The sequence below is a fragment of the Esox lucius genome, chromosome 2, assembly GCF_011004845.1.
Source record: "Esox lucius isolate fEsoLuc1 chromosome 2, fEsoLuc1.pri, whole genome shotgun sequence".
NCBI classification, from domain to species: domain Eukaryota; kingdom Metazoa; phylum Chordata; class Actinopteri; order Esociformes; family Esocidae; genus Esox; species Esox lucius.
The window spans coordinates 11,630,234-11,650,110 of NC_047570.1; the positions used below are offsets into that span (position 1 = coordinate 11,630,234).

Here is a 19,877-nt window from a genome sequence, read left to right on the forward strand (position 1 = left end):
ATCAGAACGCGTTCCAGCAAGATAATTATCCAAAGCATTTCTCCATGTCAACAAGAAAATGTCTCAATTTACCACGGAATCTTTTAGCAATGGCCATCCCATTTCCCTGACCTAAACCCCCTTAAACACCTGTTGGGTGAGCTGAAGGAGTCCACAAGCAAGGACCAAGGACTCTGAGGAACCTAGATCCCAAGGAATTCTGGATCCCTTTAAGTATTCTCCCTCCTTATCAATCATCAAGAGTAGACTTGTAGAAATGTTATCATGCTACACATTTTTGAGAAAACAATTATCCTATTGTCAGTGTAAGATCAAACTGATCAACAACAATTACATACATTTAAATAATTGCATACATTTCTTTGCTCCTCTTTACCAATGGTGTCAATAATTCTAAAGCAGAATATGGTTTTCTTTATCAACCTTATGCACATTCAGCTAAGAAATGTGTTCTACAAATTATTGTAACAACTTTTTGGCAAGCCTCAAAACATATTTTACCATTAATCAAACAAGTCATTCCAGTTCAGCCACTAAATTGCTTTGGCATAGTACACCTGTAAGAACATACCGTTAACGTTGCATGAGATTTTGTAAGGTATAGCAGATACTTGAAGCGGTGTCAGTTGCCAAATGGCTTGCCCAATTAGGCATATTTTTTTTAAACAATTTAAAATCAAACTTAATTTAACATTCAATAGTTAATAAAATAAGAGCATAATTTCTATAATTTATTCACTTGGTAGCATTACATAGTAGCACAAAATGTGAAGTATAGCCTAAGCCTCATATGAAATCCTTGTCAAACAAAGAGATGTCTACTGTTGCGTTGTGTATGTATGTCCAGATGGTTTGAATAGAATCTCCATAAGAAATGGTTTTAATCAAATACAATAAGAATAATGGCTCCAGTTTAAGCTTAACCTTTCTACTGAGATTCTTTTTGGATACAGGCCCAGGCCATATTAACAGGATTTGAGACAAAGTGAAATTCAATAAAAACAGGCAGTGAAAACAAAAGGTAACAAAAGTCTGGATTCTTTGTTTTATTGAAGCCAGGGATAACAGACAATTTTCCTTATCTTTGTCGGCACAAAAAGCAAGATACCACATGGCTACATACTGCATCATGTTAAAGCCTTACAATCACACTCATCTGAATATGTCCTGGACAAAACACAGTCCATGTGGCTAAAATGTATTTATATCCTGAATAGATGAACTTGAAGCAAAAGCTTTTACATCTCCTATAAGTGTATTATTTTATGGAGTGAAGGCATATCACTAAGATTATAAGATCTGTTTTTCCATTCAATCCAGGGGATATCCAATATTATCAAAACAAGTGCAAAATTTAAAGCAGCATGAGTGTACAAGCCAAACATACTAATTTCTTTAAGGTAGCCAGATCTTTCTTGCTTTTTGTCTAAAGCAGATGTATTGTAACTGTGTGGAGAGAAACATTTGAGCAGTGCTTCACCCACAAGATGGCCATATTTGATGAATTGGCAGGTTGTTCCCACTCTAAAGATATCATTCCTATGTCATCAATGTAGTAATGCCTGCCAAGAACAGGATACATTTTTGTGCTGTAACTGCTACAGAATACTAATAGGTAGATGCAGTGCCATGGGCAGGTGGGTCAGAAAAACACCTGAAAAACTAAGGAACATTGTATTTTCTTTATTTGGATATTTTGTTAAACATCCTTAAAAAAACAAGTTGAGCAATTTTGAAGGCCAGGGACAAATCCAGAACATTTTAAGGGATAAAAGTGTCATACTTGTATGAATAATTCATGAATACAGGTTCTAAGCAGGCAGGATGAAGAGGATGCATTTCCTAGTTTTACCAATAATACCAGGGTGGGAAATGGCTTACTTCTACAAAAGGTAATGCATCAGACTGTCTCTATTGTGCTTGCATTTTAGAAACAGATCCTAGAAGCTAATTTCTGCCTATTAAAGATAAAAATAAGCATTCAGAATCAAAATCCAATTGTCATTTTGCGAATAGATTAGTTTACGCAAATATGAAGTAGACCGCACACCTTGTGTTTTTTTCCCTTCTTTAGTTACCAGGCTAACTACATAGACTGCCTCAGAATGGACTTTGGAATGATGGTTGTGCCAAGCAGGGCCAGGAGAGATGGTCACCTGGGTACCCAAGGGTATACTACACACAGATCGCTGCATCTTTGGTTCCAGGTCCCAATTCTGTTCTTTCCTTTTCTGTTGTTTTAAAAGCCATGTAGGTTTTATTGCATGGTTTTTATGTAATCAAGACTATAAACGCTGATCTGCAAATTAACTAAAGTTAATTCAGACTGTAGTTTTGAGGGTGATCAAGTAAATTGTATGTGGTCAATCTGCATTGCAAAGAATTGATTTTTTTTTTTAATTATTTGATATGGTACAGTATTAGAGAATATAATCATCGAAAATGTAAGAAAAAAGCTTAACAGAAAGCAAAAACAATTTGAAGTTGCTAAGGAGAGAAGCAAATGTGGGTTTAACTAAGAACTACCGAGTGAAGATGGTGAGCAGATGGACACATTTTAAACTGTACATTGAAGGCAAAATGTCAATATTGTAAATGGGCACTGAACAACATTCTGTGGATACAGCAATTTCCTACTGGGACGCAATTTCTACATCTACATGTAAAAATTGGGAATGTTTAACCTGACCTGTCTTATACTGTAGCTTGTATCAAAACATTGTAAACAGAAAAAGAACAGATCTGCATTTCATTTTTAAGGATAACCCATTTCATTAGAAACCATAGCAATTGATTTCCATACAATTTGGCTGCACAAGTGTTCATCTGGGGGACACAAATACTCTAAACATGTGGAATCTAAAAATCTGCAGCTAGATATCTTTACAGTTTATACAAAGAAAGGCATTCTTATTGCTCAAGCGAACAATGTCATCTAGGCCATGGATGTAAGCAAAAATTCTTATGCAAAGACCACAGACTTGTTATACAAAAAAATAAAATAAATTACTTGAATGACAGAACTGGACAGACAGAACAAACTTTTACCATTGGTGCTACAGTGCATTTCCTCTTTAAGTAGACCAGCACCTCTACTATGACACAAACAGTTACTGTGCCAGGCACTTGGGAGTTATAGTAGGAAAGCTGCTGCCCCTTCAAACACACCTGTAGGCAAAAGAGCATTCGTTGCAAACTCTACACCTGCCGATCCCAACCATGCTTGTTTTATAAGAGACATTTCTTCGTTATTTTGTCAATTGATTTTTTTGTACAAAATCAAACAAAAGCTAGAATTGCAATTTTGCTGATATTTACAGAATCCTTAGAGATTACTGGTTGGACCTGACATTTCTGTTGGCAAACCTCGCTGTTCATCAGCTATCTGTGTCACATTAGTGTCATGACGTCAGTGGAGTTTAACATATGAGATACAGCTAACCTGTTTTCTAATCGGTAAATGGTGAAAAACATTTGAAGTACAGAGATTTGTTTTATATAAATACATCAGTATCATATCTCTGACCTTTTTAAATACTCTAGAACATACTTTGTTTTTAAATGGATATACTCAGGGTTAAATTGACTTTTTAATAGCAACCGCTTTACTTCCATAAGATTAGCTGAATAAGAAGCCACAGTACTTTTCCACTCTAAGCTTGTGAGGGAGTTTCCCGAGCTAACTGGGGGCTTGCAGACCAGGGGATTTGGCTGCTTCCCAGGGAGTGTGCACACATTATTTAACCAGACATCCCTTGCAAAAAGAAACTTTACAATTGAAGTTATAAGGATAAATACAGCAAAGTCTTCAACTTTCTCCATCTCCAAACCTTCAACGTTAATTATTTCTCTGTCACCAAAATAACCAATATATCTGATATCTCAAACTCATTTGGTGAAACAACGGTCTGTTGCTGAGTGATATACACACTGAGAATTTGGTCATTTCGTATTTTTTAAGCTTGTGTATGTGTTTGTTTTCCAAACTAGTGGACAATGCTGTTTTTGCATTCACGCTTCGTTCTCTGTTGGTGGTGTGTTGTTAGTGGTAACCATGGCGTCCGGTTTGCGAGTCATTCTATCCAACTCTGCCTGGACGTCAGTCAAAACCGGCTTCTGCCCTTGGAAAATAAAAGAGAAAACAGAAAGTAATCTCCTGTAGCTTCTGTGCTTGTACTATAAATAAGACATTGACTGTTAAGACCAAGCCAGCAAGCGGATGGAATCTGATGTGCGGTTCCATGCTGGGAGTTTCGCACGATTGGTGCACCCATGCAAAACCAATCACGATACACTGAAAAACAATCCATGCATATTCTCTCAGTTTTATATCATTATTGGTACAGGCCAGGAGGACACAAGGGCATGTGAGGACGTTGGGACAATGGGTTAAAGCAACTTCAAACTGAAAGGATGAACAAAAAATTAGAAAAGAAACAGGCAGATGTGGTAAGTGCCTGATGTCAGTTGAGGTGGTTTTGAGACATCATGCAGCCAGAGGTTGACAGCAGAGCTGTTCCATGCATACAGGCCTTTCACCCGATCCTCCATTGGCAGGGACGTTGAGCGGAACTCTTCCCCTAGTCTAAAACCTGCCAACCCCGCCCCCTCTCAGGCTCCACAAGTAAACCTTCAGACAAAAGCATAGTCCAAAGACAATAACAACAAGCGGCTAACCCAGAGAAGAGTCAGTGAGGCACTGGATGTCCACACCAGAGGAGATCATACCAGTTTTCTTGACAGATCCTGGAGATCCTGCTCCTGCAGCTCCTGGACTCCCAGGGGCACCAGTCTTTTTACTCAACAAGCTATTGAAGAAGTTGGCCAGGACTCCCTCATTTGCTGCTGCGCCTGAGAAACACACGAGACAAGCATCCTTTAGGATCTGAACCAAGACATACAATTTAAAGAAGTTGTTTCTCCCGTGCAGATATTATAGTATGTTATTTTATCTTTAAAAGATAAAACATTCAAGGCATAAAATGGGATCACGTTTAAAATTAACACAAACTATGTTGTTAAATTCAAAGCACATGCTTTCCTAGAAGATTAACTGTCCAAGCTATCCAATTCCATTCCTCCCCACCTGTCCTTGCCAAAAGCAATCAACCACACAGTGGGGTTGCAAGTCTCAATAAAATGTGGTTTAATTTACACGAGCGCACACGCACACACACGTTGATGCTTGGCAATGTGGGTGGATTGACATCCTACCTGTTGGGCCCTGTCCGGGGCCTCCCACAGATAGGGTCACAGTGTCACTAGACCCCCCTGTCTCAGCCCCAAGGTTTAACACTGCTATATTATTGTGCCGTGGGGAGTACGGTCTGTTCTCCTTCTCCACTGTAAATCCTTGTAAAACTAAAGAATGCACTCTCTAAATGTTCTTGTCTCCTGCTCCGTTCAAACTTAGGAGGACATGAAGTCTTGGCCCACATCTCCTGAGTACCAGGCTCTAAAGACTCATTGCTGCCACAGTCCAAAGTCCTCCTGGCTGTGTTGAAGATCAAGACAATAACCTTGACGATTCCAGCTGCTAGTCTGATAACCACTCCCCACCCCACCCTCCTGTCCCTGTCCTTGTCCTTGTCCATCTGGTCATGCTTTTGACCTGGATTAGGTTTTACAGACTTTGGACACAACCCAAATGCATTTACTAATTATTATAACTTGTTCACACTGGTCACCCCTCAAAGCCTGGTTCCTCTCTAGGTTTTTCCTAGCCACTGTGCTTCAACATTGTTGTTGCTTGCTCCTTGGGGTTTCAGTGTTTTTTAAAAGCACTTTGTGACAATTGCTGATGTAAAAAAGGCTTTATAAATTTATAAATTGATTGATTCTCACACACACACACACACACACACACACACACACACACACACTATTTGAATGTATACCTCAGGGGGGCAGTAGTCACACAGCAGTCACACACTTCCAACTCCCATTAGAAGTGTTGCTCAAATTACTGCCAGTTCCCATACAAATGTTTCCATGGTGCTCTGTAAAGGGAGGGGCGTCTGTTTCAGTGGGCCTACTTACCCTTCATGTTTGGGTCAGGTTTCTTCACTGTAGTCATTGGCGAGACACTGGCCACATTGGTAGGGCCTGTACGTCCAGTGGGCCGAGGAGAACCAGAAGCAGCCCGTCCAGGAGATTCCTAAAACAAGGACATAAAACAGAGCAGGGTAGAGTGTGGCAAATTACATTAATGGCTCCTATTGATGCAATGATGGTCATTAAACAGTTATTTGTCAAGAGGCTAGGGTTGTGGGAGGTAAAGATCACACTTACGGTTGTTCCTCTGGTCGGTGTGGCAGGCTGCTTGGCTAACAATGACTGATCAACAAGGAAAAGGGATGAGGGAATAGAAAAGGATCAGAAACAAATTACATATTGCCAAACATTCGACATTTTATATTTCCAACCCCAATAAAATAAAAAATTGAAAACTCAGTAGGGGGGAAAACACTGTCTTGGATAGATCCTGGTACAGGATCCTAACAGGAAATGACTGAAACCCAATACAAAGAGGAATTGGATTTCTATGAAGGAGGTTCTCTTGACAAGAGGAGGAAGTGAGAAGCCCAAATGAGCAGACTTTTTGTTCTTCAGCAGATGGCGTCTTTAAAAAAACTAGGTGAAGGAAGGACTTTGGGTAAATATAAAGCTGAAAAGATTATACCATTTCCATTAATATTTCCGTTTTAAGAAGTTAGACACTTTGTAAGGCTTAGGGTGTTGTAAATATTGTAAAATAAGTAGGATATCCTAGCAATTTAGAGGAAAAAAAACATAAAATTGACCCCAGTCAGGCTAAAGCCATGGGAGTTGTCAGGGTCCTGACTGCCCTGTGTGGAAAAGGAAAAACCATGCTTTTGATGCTGATGAAATGAAACTTGCTAAACAATCTACAATTGAACCAAACCAATCACTTTCTCCGCTCACTGCCATCCAGCCAGTATCTTTAAAAGTGGAGAAAAGAGTATGACAATGTAAACATGAACGTCACCCCGGAGTTGGTTCTAGAATGTTAAACACACCTACCTGTTGCTTCATAAGGAACACCTGCTCATCCTCCGCGTTTATCTCCTTATCATGAACCAGCTGGAGCGACAATGCGTGAATGTCAAAGGAAGTTGCATAAGGAACATCAGAATGAAACGGAAAAGGTCATGGCTCTTATCTATACAAGTCTGACAATCCTACCTTTCGTATTGGAGGCTTAATAATGAAGTCTTCAAAGGGGTCTTCAGGTCTCACTGTCGTGAAATTTTCATGCAAAATTGCAATTTTCTTCTCATTGTCCCATCCAGATGGACTAACAAAAGAAAAGTTCTGTTTGGTATAGGAGGTACAAGTATACTGAGCCCTGCTCAACGTGTTTTTACTATAACCATCAGAGATTAAGGTATGTATACCTGTCACCACTAAACGTTTGGGCACATTACAGAACATTCACTTACATCAAAATAGCGTCCTTCTCCACCACTAAGGCAGGCGTGGTAAATTGGAAGTCGTATGTTTTGTGCACTATGTATTTATAGAGGTGATCCAGGTTCTTCTCCTCTTTGACGGAGGTGTAGATCAAGGCAGCACCATCTGTCAGGTGAGGTTATGGAACATGCAGCAACAAGACAGGGCAGAGGATCCCAAAAGTTTGAAAAATATGACACACCTTGGTGTATACAGTTTTGCAGCACACCTTACATTCCCCTATTAATATATTTAATGGAAATCAACACCATCTCTTCTGATCCACACAATGTTTTCTGTGAAATCTCCCCTCTTAGATCATTTGAATTATTTCTCATGACGTGTACATTTTCTAAATTGGTTCCGTAAAACAAATTAAACTTTGAGTTAACACACTGACTGAGATTTTTCATCATAATAACAGACAGTTTTTTGTTTCTAGGGCAGATGATGCTGTATAGCCAATCATGCTCACAGGCTATCATACCAATTTAGAGGGCTGGGAAAAAAAGCTACAATACAGATGTAGCCTCACTGAGAACCAGGAGTCAAGAAACATGAAGGATGTGTGACAATTCTTTGGAGGTATGGCCAGTCGCACAGATAATCGGACCAGTGAAATGGTTTATCTGATGGGTATGGGTGCTATCAAGTAAAAATGCTAATTCCACAAGTCATGTTCATACAGGACATTTCTCAAGGCAAACCAGTTAAAACCCAGTGTTAGACATCATTGTGTGTGCCCTACAATATTATTTTAATTGTGTGTAATTCTTAGAAGTGACAGTCTGAGTGGTAAGGATACACTGTAAGCAAAATCGTCGGATGTGGGACTGAATGAAATCGAAGTGCTCTTCTCTGTAGTCATGCTCCTTCTCTAAGACACTGACTGCATCACACTGAAAAGAAGGAAGAACACGGCCATTAGTTTAAAAGGAGCAAGAAAAGGATACACTCTTGAGGAACATAAAAATGACTTGCATTAACTCAAGCTAATCTCCACCACTCTGCCTCCCTCTTATCAGCTCTCCTATACCGCATTCCGTTCACCTTGTCATTCCTCCCACCCTCCAGAACGGGGCAGAAAAACCTAATGGGCAGACATTGCCACATCTCACACACACACACACACACACACACACACACACACACACACACACACACACACACACACACACACACACACACACACACACACACACACACACACACACACACACACACACACACACACACACACACACACACACACACACACACGTTTGTATGGCTATCCTCATGGGGACCACAAAATAGAAATTGCATGCTCCCTTGCCCTAATCTTAACCCTAACCCTAAACTTAACCTCAATAAAGTAACATTTATGCCTAAACTTTACCTAGATGTAATGCCTAAACTTAACCCTAAAATTAACCAACAATGCCTGGACCTTAAAGAAAACCCAATTCTAACTCTAAAATGAATTGTAAGTTTGACCCTAAACCTAAACCCGACATTTACTTTTGCCTCATGGCGACCGGCAAAAGGTTCCCATGAGTCCAATTTTTCAGGTTTTACTATTCTCATGGGGACATTTGGTCCCCATGAGTATAGTCAGACAACACACACACCCCACCCACACCCCACCCACACCCCACCCACACCCCACCCACACCCCACCCACACCCCACACACACCCCACACACACCCCCCACACACACATTGACAACAAGACTGACTAGCTGAGCATGACTAAACAAGTGCTGGATTAGCCACTTCCTGAAATCAAAAATGGCTGTGGCAGACATGGCAGTACTAATTAAAAATGTAGGATCCTGTCATAAAATAAGTGCAGTGGAACATCAACTCGTCAAACCAAGAAAACCCTTATTATCCAGATAAACCACGGTATTGCTGGCATTATCTTTCCAATATAACAAGATTGGTAACCTGTGCGGTCATGTCCATAATGACACAATTGACAAAATAAATTACTATATTGAAATACACTGCACTCGAATACTAAAGCTATGAGGCACAAGGTGTGGTAAATGGCCAATATTACAGCTAACAGTGTGTGATCAACAGTTAGCCATGGAATACTGGTAATACACCAAACTGCCTGAGATATGTTATTCTTATGAACCGGTAACCAACACAAATAGCGCTAAAAGAGGTGGTAAAAGAGGTGGTAAAAATAGTCTAAAAGAGGTGGTAAACTTAACACGGATCGGTCAAAAACATTTCTCTGCTTCCCTAACTGCTTGGTTACCAGTTGAAAATAACAATAAGGGACCTCTGAGGTTTGCAGGACATTTACGCAAAGTAAGAGGGGAGTGTGGGTTTTGGTCAACTCTGCGGTGATGTGCATAAGAACAACGGCCAAAAGTACTGGCACCCATGCTCTTCAAATAATTCACCATGTCTCTCTATTTGGTCTCCAAAATTAACTGCAATTAAGCTTCCTATAGCCATAGGAGGCAGCAAAGCAACACCAAAACATTGCTGAATGTCCTCCATGTTTGACTATTGGGAGGGTTTTATTTTTTCTTTGCAGGCTTAAATTTTGTTTTCTGCAAACAGAGACATTGTGCTTTCTGAAAAAGCTCTTATTTAGTTTAATCAGTCTACATGAAATTGTGCGAGAAGGACTCTGGTATGTTCATGTGAGTCTTGGAAAATTGCAGTCAGGCTTCTCAAGTCACTGAGCAAGGGGTCTCCAAACATACAACCCCCTTTTACTAAGTTGGCAACAGGCAGTGCATGTTGAAACTAGGGATGTGAAACTAGGAATGTTAAACTAGGGATTAGCGTTAGACATGAATGTGATTAAACGTAAAATTAGCTGGATATAAAAAATAAAAAAAAAGAATTTAACAAAATGTATTGTAGATTCTTCAAAGAAACTTCCCTTTGCCTTGATGATAGCTTTGCACAATCTTGGCATTCCCTAAACCAGCTTCAAGGATGTAGTTACCTGGAATGTTTCTCCAACAGTCTTGGAGTTCCCACATATGCTGAGCACTTGTTGGCTGCTTTTCATTCACTCTGCAGTCCAAATCACCCCAAACCATGTCAACCAGGTTGAGGTCAGGTGATTGTGGAGGCCAGGTCATCTGATCCAGCACCATCACTCTCCTTCTTGGTCAAATATCCCTTACACAGCCTGGCGGCATTTTATGGGACATTGTGCTGTTGAAAAACAAATGATAGTCCCACTAAGCGCAAACCAGAAGGGATGACGTACTGCTGCAGAATGCTGTGGTAGCCATGCTGGTTGAGTGCGCCTTGAATTCTACTGTAAATAAATCACCAGCAAAGTGTGCCACCAGCAAAGCAGCCCCACACCATCATACGATCTCCTCCAGGCTTCACAGTGGGAACCACACACGCAGAGATCATCCGTTCACCCACTCTGCATCTCACAAAGACACAGCCGTTAGAAATCACAAATTTGGATTCATCAGACTAAAGGATAGACTTCCACCAGCCTAATGGCCATTTCTTGTGTTTCTTGGCCCAAGCAAGTTCCTTGTTATTGGTAACCTTCAGTCGTTTTTTCTTGCAGAAATTCATCCATAAATGCCTGATTCATGCAGTCTCCTCTGAACAGTTGATGTTTTCTGTTATTTGAACAGTGTGAAAAAGTTTTGGGCTCCAGTTTAAGGTGCAGTTACAGATTTCGGAGGCTGGTAACTCTAATGAACTTATCCGCTGCAGCAGAGGTTAACTCGAAGTCTTCCTTTCCTGTGGCGGTCCTGATGAGAGCTAGTTTCATCATAGTGCTTGATAGTTTGTGACTGCACTTGAAGAAACCTTTAAAGTTCTTGAAAATGCTGAATGACCTTCATGTCATGAAGGATGGACTGTGGTTCCTTTTCCTTATTTGAGCATTTCTTACCATAATATGGATTACTACAGTACAGACATAATGATGGTCTTCTGTATACCTACCCTACTAAGTCACAAACCAACTGATTAGCTCAAACAAATTAAGGAAAGAAATTTGACAGATTAACTTTTAATAAGGCACACATGTTAATTGAAATGCATTCCAGATGACTACCCCATAAAGCTGGTTGAGCGAATTCAAAGTGTGCAAAACAGTCATCAAGCCAAAGGGAGACTACTCTGAACAATCTACAATATATATATATTTTTTTTTGTTTAATACTTTTTTGATGTGTAATTTTATAGTTTTGATGTTTTCACTTTATTGTACAATGTGGGAAACAGTAAACCTTAAAAAATACCCATGAATGAGTAGGTGCCCAAACCTTTGATTGTTACCGTATATATACAGCAACATGTTTTAATTTCAACTGTCTCATTTAAGAAATTTTATATTATTTGAATAAACTGCATCGTGCAAATAATTTTGACAACAACTGTAGTTCTCAATCAATCCAACATTGTCAAAAATCTAGGTAATAATGTACTGAGAAATACAGCATTTTAAGACATTCCACATGTAACATTAAGTCCACGAACACCCTACGAACAGTGGAGAAGACATCAACAGACTGAGTATCAACAGACTCCACAACAGACCAAAGATGAATTCCGCTGAAGTAAAATAAATAACATCTCTCCCTAAAGGCCATGGAGAAACAAAAATAAATGAAAAGAGCTCATTCAGTACATCCTTGTCATGACCAGCATGTGAAGTACTGCTGACGGCAAACTGGTGTTCTTCTAAAGCAGCCATTCACCAAATGCTCACAGCCATTGAATAATACAGTGCTTTCATGGCTTGAATGTGCGGTCTTATGGGCAACCACCGAAAATCAATGACTCTAGACAGGGGATGATCTGGCAAGAACCAGGAAGCAGACCACCAGTGGAGAGTCAGTTGCCTACTAATTGTAGGTATATTCAACAATAGGACCTCAACTTACTTTTGTGCAAACTACTAGTACATGGATGCCCAGGTTGTGTGTGAGTACGTTGTCCCCAAGTGGTAACACCACGCCCTCATCATCACCCCCCGCAGGAGGACCACGTCTCTGCGGGGAGGCTGGGTCAGCCCCCTCCGGTTCTGTGTACTCCTGGAAGGCCTTTACCACTATGGAGCAGAGAGGAAGGTTGCATGGTTAGATTAGTCATAACACATTGATTTTCATACGGAGGTTTAGATCTCCTCACCACATCATTCAACAGGTTTTACACAGAGACAATATTTTCCTGGGATATATATATATATATAAAAAAAAATTGCATTCAGGACAATAACTTCACATGGGACATCATTGGAAACGGGACATGTTTAACTAGGGCCCTGGGTTTACAGACAGAGTAACCTAACATGGGAAACAAAATCACTAGTCTCTGTTCTTTACAGATTGTGCTTTGGAGAGGAAGGTGTGATGGCTTCCAGTCAACCCCTTAACCTCCCTGTTCCTAAGGCCATGCTCACTGTGGTCTGCACCAGGTGTGTAGACATGAGCTGATCTGACATCAGATCATCTCCTGCCGGCTCCAGCTCTGGGGCTGGAGAATGAACTCCCACTGGGTTTTAACATACAAATGAATAACAGTCTGCTGTAATCAAGAACAAAACCCATCCATCATTTCAGTTCTCTACTCAGGCTGGGTCTAACTTAATATGAAAACATGAGCTTGTCTCTTAGTATTGCTACAAGAGACACTTACACACCCTAGACTGTACACTGTCAAAATGAAAACAAACACTTTACAACTCACTTTTATACTTTGACTGAGTACATATTCACCCACCAATCTAAAAAAAATATTCAATTGGGACTCTCACCCTTTGATTAACACCATGAAACAACAAATGGACAAATTGTCACAACCAGACTGTGAAACACTGTAGCTCCTACAGGGACACAATTGGCCTTGGTGGATTTCAAACATCAGACCACCAAGTTTGGGGTAGTTTAATAACCCAATCTTGATTAGTGCTTTTCTATTGTGAGGTGGTTTGGATGCTCTCTGCTATACTTAAAGGCCTTGTAAAAACAGATCAATCTAATCAGACATCATGACACACCAATTTCTCAGAGGTGAACTTGATTCACAATAATTACCTTTGTGTCATATTTGCGCAGTCAAGTTTTAGTTTTTCTATTTTAAAAATGTCCACCCTATTTACACCGCAAAGAGCTTTACTAACATGATTACTGTTGTCAAGGATGAAGAATAACAAATCAATACACAGGTCCATTTCCACAAGCGGGTCTGGATACCATGAAGATGACTCAACAGGGCACTGTCGCAGTCTGTCCACTGGATCCTAGTACTGCAGCTGTCAGGGGTTCTCTGGGAAGCCACTTCCCTTCCTCAGGAACTTAAGGAATGTTGCTATGTCCCAAAAAGACAGCGCTGCTACAGGACCTTCATCTACAAGGAACAGAGTCTTTACATGTCAGGTGGCCAGGCCTGTGTCCTCTGACCCAGGCACTCCCGCTGCCCGTTCAGGGTCTTATCCCCGCCAGCCAAAGCTACAGTAGAACCCGGATGCAACAGACAAGTAAGGGAGACAAAACAGATGATACACATGTGCTCCCCAAACAGCTACAGCAAAAATGCAATGTTATGACATTTAGACTCTAGTGGACAAACAATAGTCTCCTAGAAAAACAAATGACTGCTTGTGTGATAGCAAGCTCAAATCACATGGTTATCCCTGCAGAATATATACTCTCAGGCTGGAACTACTTTGTTATTTAGGCTTTTTTGAGGATGACATAGATAGCATAGCCCTACAATTCTTACATAACCTAGCTGAGCGACAAATGTCTTCACAGTAGTAAAGATAATTCAGTGCCTGAGAGACTACGGAGGTCCCAGGTCTAGCCGTTATCTGGACTGTTATGATTACAGATTTCTACTCAATCTGACACCAATTTAAATCAGAAGGAAAGAGAAATAAGGGTGCAAGTCATTGTTGGACTTTGCCTACTTAACTGTTCTAGTACAAACACAGGTGTGGCCAAACAGACTAACAGCATGTTAGATACACATTTACAATCAATTCAAAGTATAAAAGTAATCTTACATAATTCAGCTGTGGTCTTATAAGGCAGATACATAAGTTTTACTGGCAAGAAGTTGCTTTGGATTAAATTGCTAGGGCATTATGTGAATGGGATACTGTCAATCTGTATTATTTTACTGTAAATTACAGCCAGGATAAAAACAGCTGCTAGAGAGGCACCATAAAGCTGGACCTTGACCACAACTGGTTAATTCTTTCATGCTTAGATTCATTCTGGTGTCAGAAGCAACCATGATGCAACACTGCTGTAAGAGTGCATGGACGTGGACACCAGGAATTTGGCTCCTCCTCCTTTTGGATATGTCGCACTATTCTGACATGTGCAACGATGACATCATTTCTGACATCCTGAAAGATGACCACTGTCTGGATGATATGCTACACCGCTATATTGGAAAGATGGCATCATTTGTGGATGGGCAAGTATTAAAAAAAAAAGAGCTTGGCAGGGAGAGTATTAATGTATCAGTCTTGCCACTGTGGGCGAATATTTTAGGAAACAAGCCAAAAACAGACCTATACTATTGAACAAAGTAAAACATATTTACTAGAACAACACAATTGCCAAACCAAGGATCCATCAACCTAAATTCTGTCCTTTTGCCCAGGGGTTTTCAAACTAGAGTCCTTGAATTTATCTGTCACTCAGCCAATGAGAATCAAATGTTTATCCAGTAAGTAAGAGTAAAAATTATTCATATTAGTTTGCTGCAAGCATTCCAGTACAATACTTATTTTAAGAACATGATACAAAAAATATTTTAAAAAAGTAGGGGGTCCTCTGCTACAGATTAACATTTGTGGGCCCCGACATTAAACGTATGAAAACACTTGATTTAGCCTAGAGTATAGATTTAGTAAATCACAGATAATTGGTTCAGTATTTGCCTTAGTTTATTCAAAATAGGCCACCACTCAATATTTGCTTAGAATCCAGTAATGTGTTAGTACTTTTTTGTCAAAGCTTTTTTGCTTAAATAAACATTATACATTTGCCACTTCCCTTTCCTCTTTCACACAACACACATTTCAGTTTATCACTAAATTCAACTGGTTCTCCAATTAGAAACAGAAGTCTAGAGTAGTTCTAGGTCTAGAACCTGACAAAACATTTCTGAAACTATCCCTTGGGCAGATAAACAAGGCATTGGCTCAGTTGTGGACCGCAAATTCAAAGCAGTCTCTTAAGAATCCACCCCAGAACTTAAACACTGCCTGCTCAAGAGATAACCTCTGGCAAAACTAGTAAGAGCACGCAACTTCAGAACAGACTAGAAAAAACACTATTTAAATGATCAGGATGGGATCGTTCAGTGCATCAAAAATCATCAGAGAAAGTCTTTAGTCCTCATGACTACACACAGCTGATAAACATGGGGCATAATAATGACCATAACAACAAGTCATTTTAAACTTAATTGTCCATGCTTTGTACTGCCACTTCCTTCATATGAAAAACCAGCCAAGCATCCACATCCTCTGCCCTCTCTGATGGGGTACAAAACCATGTCAACAACTCAACAAGCAACCAGATTCTTGCAATAGAAAGAGCAACGATTACAGGCACCTCCTGTGTGACTACAAACAAGCAACGCTCATAGTTATGACTGGCCTTTGCAGCAGTAGAGGTAAAGCAAATTAGTTTAACACTACATACTCCTCTGTTCCATCTCTCTCATCTCCTCCGGTGGGATCTTGAGCTTGTCCACATGATCACGTAACACACTGGCCCACTTCTGGAGTGACTCCATAATGGTCCACGGCCTTGACATGTCTGCCACAAACACTGCTAAGCTGTCGTTCAGGGACTCTGCTGTCACAGCAAACTTCAGGAGGCCTTTGTGATACAAGTCTCCGTCTAGGATCCACACGTTACAACGTGTAAGGTCTGCAGAAATTGAGAGATTCACAGTCACTAACAAAAACAACATAACCCAGGGCAATCATTTGTTGGGCCACTGAGACAATAACTTACCATCTATGTCCTCATCATGGACATTCAGATACAGATATTCCAGCCCTCGTCCTTTCTTATTGTGTTCTGCTCCTTGAAGTTTTGCCATAAGTGTTGTTTTTCCTGACCCATCTTCCCCTAATAGGAAAAATAAAAAGAGAAAGTTGGTTAATATTATGGTTTCCCTTTACTGAATACATTAAAATGTTATCGGTATACATATGCAACCTCTCCTGAAACTGAGTTAATACTATAGTCCCCTATCTTTTGTGATTAACGTTAAAGTTTATGGATTTGCACTTACCAAAAACCAATATGTTTTTCCCGGATGGCAACTTAGAACTTGAACGTGTGGAAACCTCGCTGAGAATTAAAGTCCTGAAGGATACAACAATAAAATTAGTTCGCTAACAATAAATGACAAAATAAACATCAGCTTTTATTGCGGTCTGCCTACAAACACCGTTAGCTGGCTCTAACGTATTCCGCCGATTAGCTGGTCTGACAGGTGTCAGGTTACCCAGGTAACGTCAATAAGCTGTCATTGACAGCGATTAGCTATAATTTCAGTAATATTTTAACAAGTGTGACTGGTATAACAACAACAGATATGCACCTGTGCTAGCCGTAACAAGTAAACCTTTGCTACATGTTTAGTCCTGAACCATCAGATACCTTACAACTAGCTAACTAGAAATTAGTATTGATTTGGCGGTTAAATGGGTTCGCTTGCTGAGCTAACGTCGATAGTTACAGACTAGTTTATAGAGACATTTGACCTGTTTGTTATTCGTTGGGTGTGGGTGCAGGAATTCTTCAATTTATCTTACTGGGCTAGCTATCATTAATAGACTAATTCTTAAATAAATAATGACAAGAGAAATTAGCGAAGTTATTCCGTAGTAGCCTACCTAGCAACCGTTTACTATAGTTACAATATAACTAATTATTTTCTTTTGTTAGCTAGCTTGCTAATGTTAGCCTACTGATTTGAAGGCATCCGGGCCGGTTTTTTATGGGAGCACCCGGCAGTGACAAAGCAGAATGAACAAGTCAGCAAAAAGCCTTTGCGTTACGGAAAATGTGTAATTGTAAATCAAGAGTACTTGAACGTGCCATAGGTTTTGTCCTTCCTCGTCTTCAGTGTTATTTTCCATAGTGTCGCCTGCCCCGGCTGCGCCCAGGAGCTTCTTCTCCAGAACGGGAGCCATCTTCTTTCTACACAGCCACAAAGAGCAAGGCGCGACTTGGTCGCCCTAGGACCTGGTTAAAACTCTGTACACGCGATTTACACTGCAACCAATTCCGTAGCGTGGCGCTGCATTGCTCTTTCAAAATCTAAATAAACAACAAAGAGAAGTAGCCAATTGTCAATAAAGAAAGACATATAGACAATAGGTCAAAGTTAATGACAACTTTTGGTGATAATACTGATGACCTAACTATTTGTCTGTCATAATCAAAATAATTTGCCAGCTACTGTACCACACTTTGCGAACTAAACCGAGTGCACCTATTTATCTCTAGCTTTCAGACAGTCTCCACCCCAAAACGATATCTGATATCTATTTTTATATATAAGCAAATACAAAATTTATTTTAGTATAAGTAAAGAACAAAAGCAACTTGTCATGAAAGTGTTGTGTAGGCAAATTGTGATCAGGCATAATTATAGAGTGCTCAGTACGCGTTGGCTTGCATGATGTCATCCCTTTCCCTTCTATCGTGCATTGTAGTCTTACGACTGGTCCGGGATCAGTTGCACAACTTAGGCCATCATACGATTGGGCAAGCCTGGGGCGGGGAGAGCTGACTGCGCATCAGATGTTGGAATAAATAGAATTAACTCGCCGCAGCGCAGAACATAAATTGCAGATATAAATAAACGCCACCTAGTGGAACGAGTAGGGATCATACGTTAACCATGCTCGAATTGCAGTACATTTCTTACTTTACAAGAGACAAAACATTTGAGCTTTTTTCCCTTCAAAATACACCAACAAAACTATATTATATTTTTGCCTTTCTGTTATTTACTATCGTAGCGGAACCAATTGAACAGACAATGTGTCATTCCTAATGGTTATTTACTTAAGAATACTTTAAGAAGAATACTTTATAAAGGTCTAGTAGTTTTAGCTCTTTATTTATGTAATAAAATTTACACAAAAAATACCACATTAGTTTAAGCTGTGTGCTTTTTTTTTAGCTGCTTGCCTTATACTGAGTGTGGGACTGCACTGGCTGAATAATACAACAATGTAGGCAAACTAATCAATAACAATTGTAGTCATTAGTTTAATAAACTAGTACTCAGATAACAGATTTACAAACTGTCTATGAACATTCCATTGTAAACTACTTAATCGCCTTTATAAACTACACCTAAATGTAAACTGTTAACAATTTGGAAGAAAACAATAATTTCACCAATTACATTTGGTTCTCAATTTGTTCACACATCGTTTCACTAAATGTAAAGTGTTGTAATGTTTTAGCTAATGCCTCTCAGATACACATTATTATCATTAATATTAACACCAATCAATGCACACAATCATTACATAATAAGTATTCACAAGTAAAAACATGAAACAACCATACCAAACCCTTTTAAGCTTGCTTTCCAGTAGTTCAAACTAGAATGACAGCAATCAATAATTACATCTGGGCTGTAAAGCTGAACAATCCCAAAAGCATGAATCACTGTGTGAATAATGCCACTGTGAAATGAATAGAGCAGATATATAATGCTGAGATTATGGAGAGACACAGAGACCCACTTGCCCTACCAGAGCTTTAAAACAGACAACCAGGCCAGACATTTGAACTGGGACGTCTACATTATTGCTGTAGATAATTCTCAACAGACTCCTCATACATCTGGGTTTCCCCGTACATAGATCCAGGGTAGATTGCAGGGAATGAAGGGGCACAATGATACAGGGATACTGACTGAATTGAATACCAGAACTCTGTTCCATGTGGAACTGGACCGAAATACCTTTACCCCCATTGTCAGTGTAGAGAAGCCTACTCCTTATGGAAAAAAATATTTGCCATTCTTTGTCTCATTAGAAGCCTAAAACATGCCTCTATACTGCTATTCAGTTGAATGGCAATTATTGTTCTCTACTTCCATGCAATATATTACACATTTTTCATTTTATTGTCATGCCAGCTATATTTTTAGCACACACAATTAGGGAGCGTTCTCTGTACCTAGAGAGGGTATCTGCACCCCTTAAATATAATACAATAGTCTCTGATACACTGCCCAGCATAAAAAAGAAAAACTACTCCCTGTATGGTTCCAGTGCGTACTTTTAACAACAACTATTACAAACAAAAAATAACAACAATGACTACTAATACTACTAATACTTTATTTAATAAAATGCTTACTCCCAAACTGTGGTCCCATTAAAATACATTTGTTGATCATTAAGG

The 19,877-nt window shown here is 39.7% G+C and overlaps 1 protein-coding gene across 2 annotated transcripts; it reads right to left on the bottom strand.

Annotated features, from left to right (window-relative positions):
- Positions 1-1,022: 1,022 nt before the first annotated feature.
- On the bottom strand, positions 1,023-17,813 carry dync1li2 (dynein, cytoplasmic 1, light intermediate chain 2). 2 transcript variants are annotated; one of them, XM_010863938.4, is made up of 13 exons: positions 17,544-17,813; positions 16,732-16,805; positions 16,449-16,565; positions 16,131-16,361; positions 12,351-12,517; positions 8,279-8,372; positions 7,464-7,599; positions 7,207-7,318; positions 7,045-7,104; positions 6,292-6,336; positions 6,040-6,157; positions 4,729-4,851; positions 1,023-4,121 (listed from the first exon to the last, which is right to left on the bottom strand). In XM_010863938.4, exons 1-13 carry the CDS (start codon positions 17,636-17,638, stop codon positions 4,012-4,014), a joined length of 1,482 nt encoding a protein of 493 aa, XP_010862240.1. In that variant the 5' UTR covers positions 17,639-17,813; the 3' UTR covers positions 1,023-4,011. The 2 variants fall into 2 exon arrangements, with proteins under 2 accessions (XP_010862240.1, XP_019900704.1); XM_020045145.2 differs by having other exon boundaries at positions 1,023-4,116; positions 17,544-17,810.
- Positions 17,814-19,877: the final 2,064 nt, after the last annotated feature.

Bases quoted from the DNA above. Each gene is read 5' to 3' on its own strand.
- dync1li2 (XM_010863938.4), bottom strand. From the start codon at position 17,638: ATGGCTCCCGTTCTGGAGAAGAAGCTCCTGGGCGCAGCCGGGGCAGGC. The intron at 16,806-17,543 runs GCACGTTCAAGT...TGTATCCTTCAG, and splicing joins GAGGAAGGACAAAACCTATG to GACTTTAATTCTCAGCGAGG. The intron at 6,158-6,291 runs GTAAGTGTGATC...TCCTTGTTTTAG, and splicing joins CACCGACCAGAGGAACAACC to GAATCTCCTGGACGGGCTGC.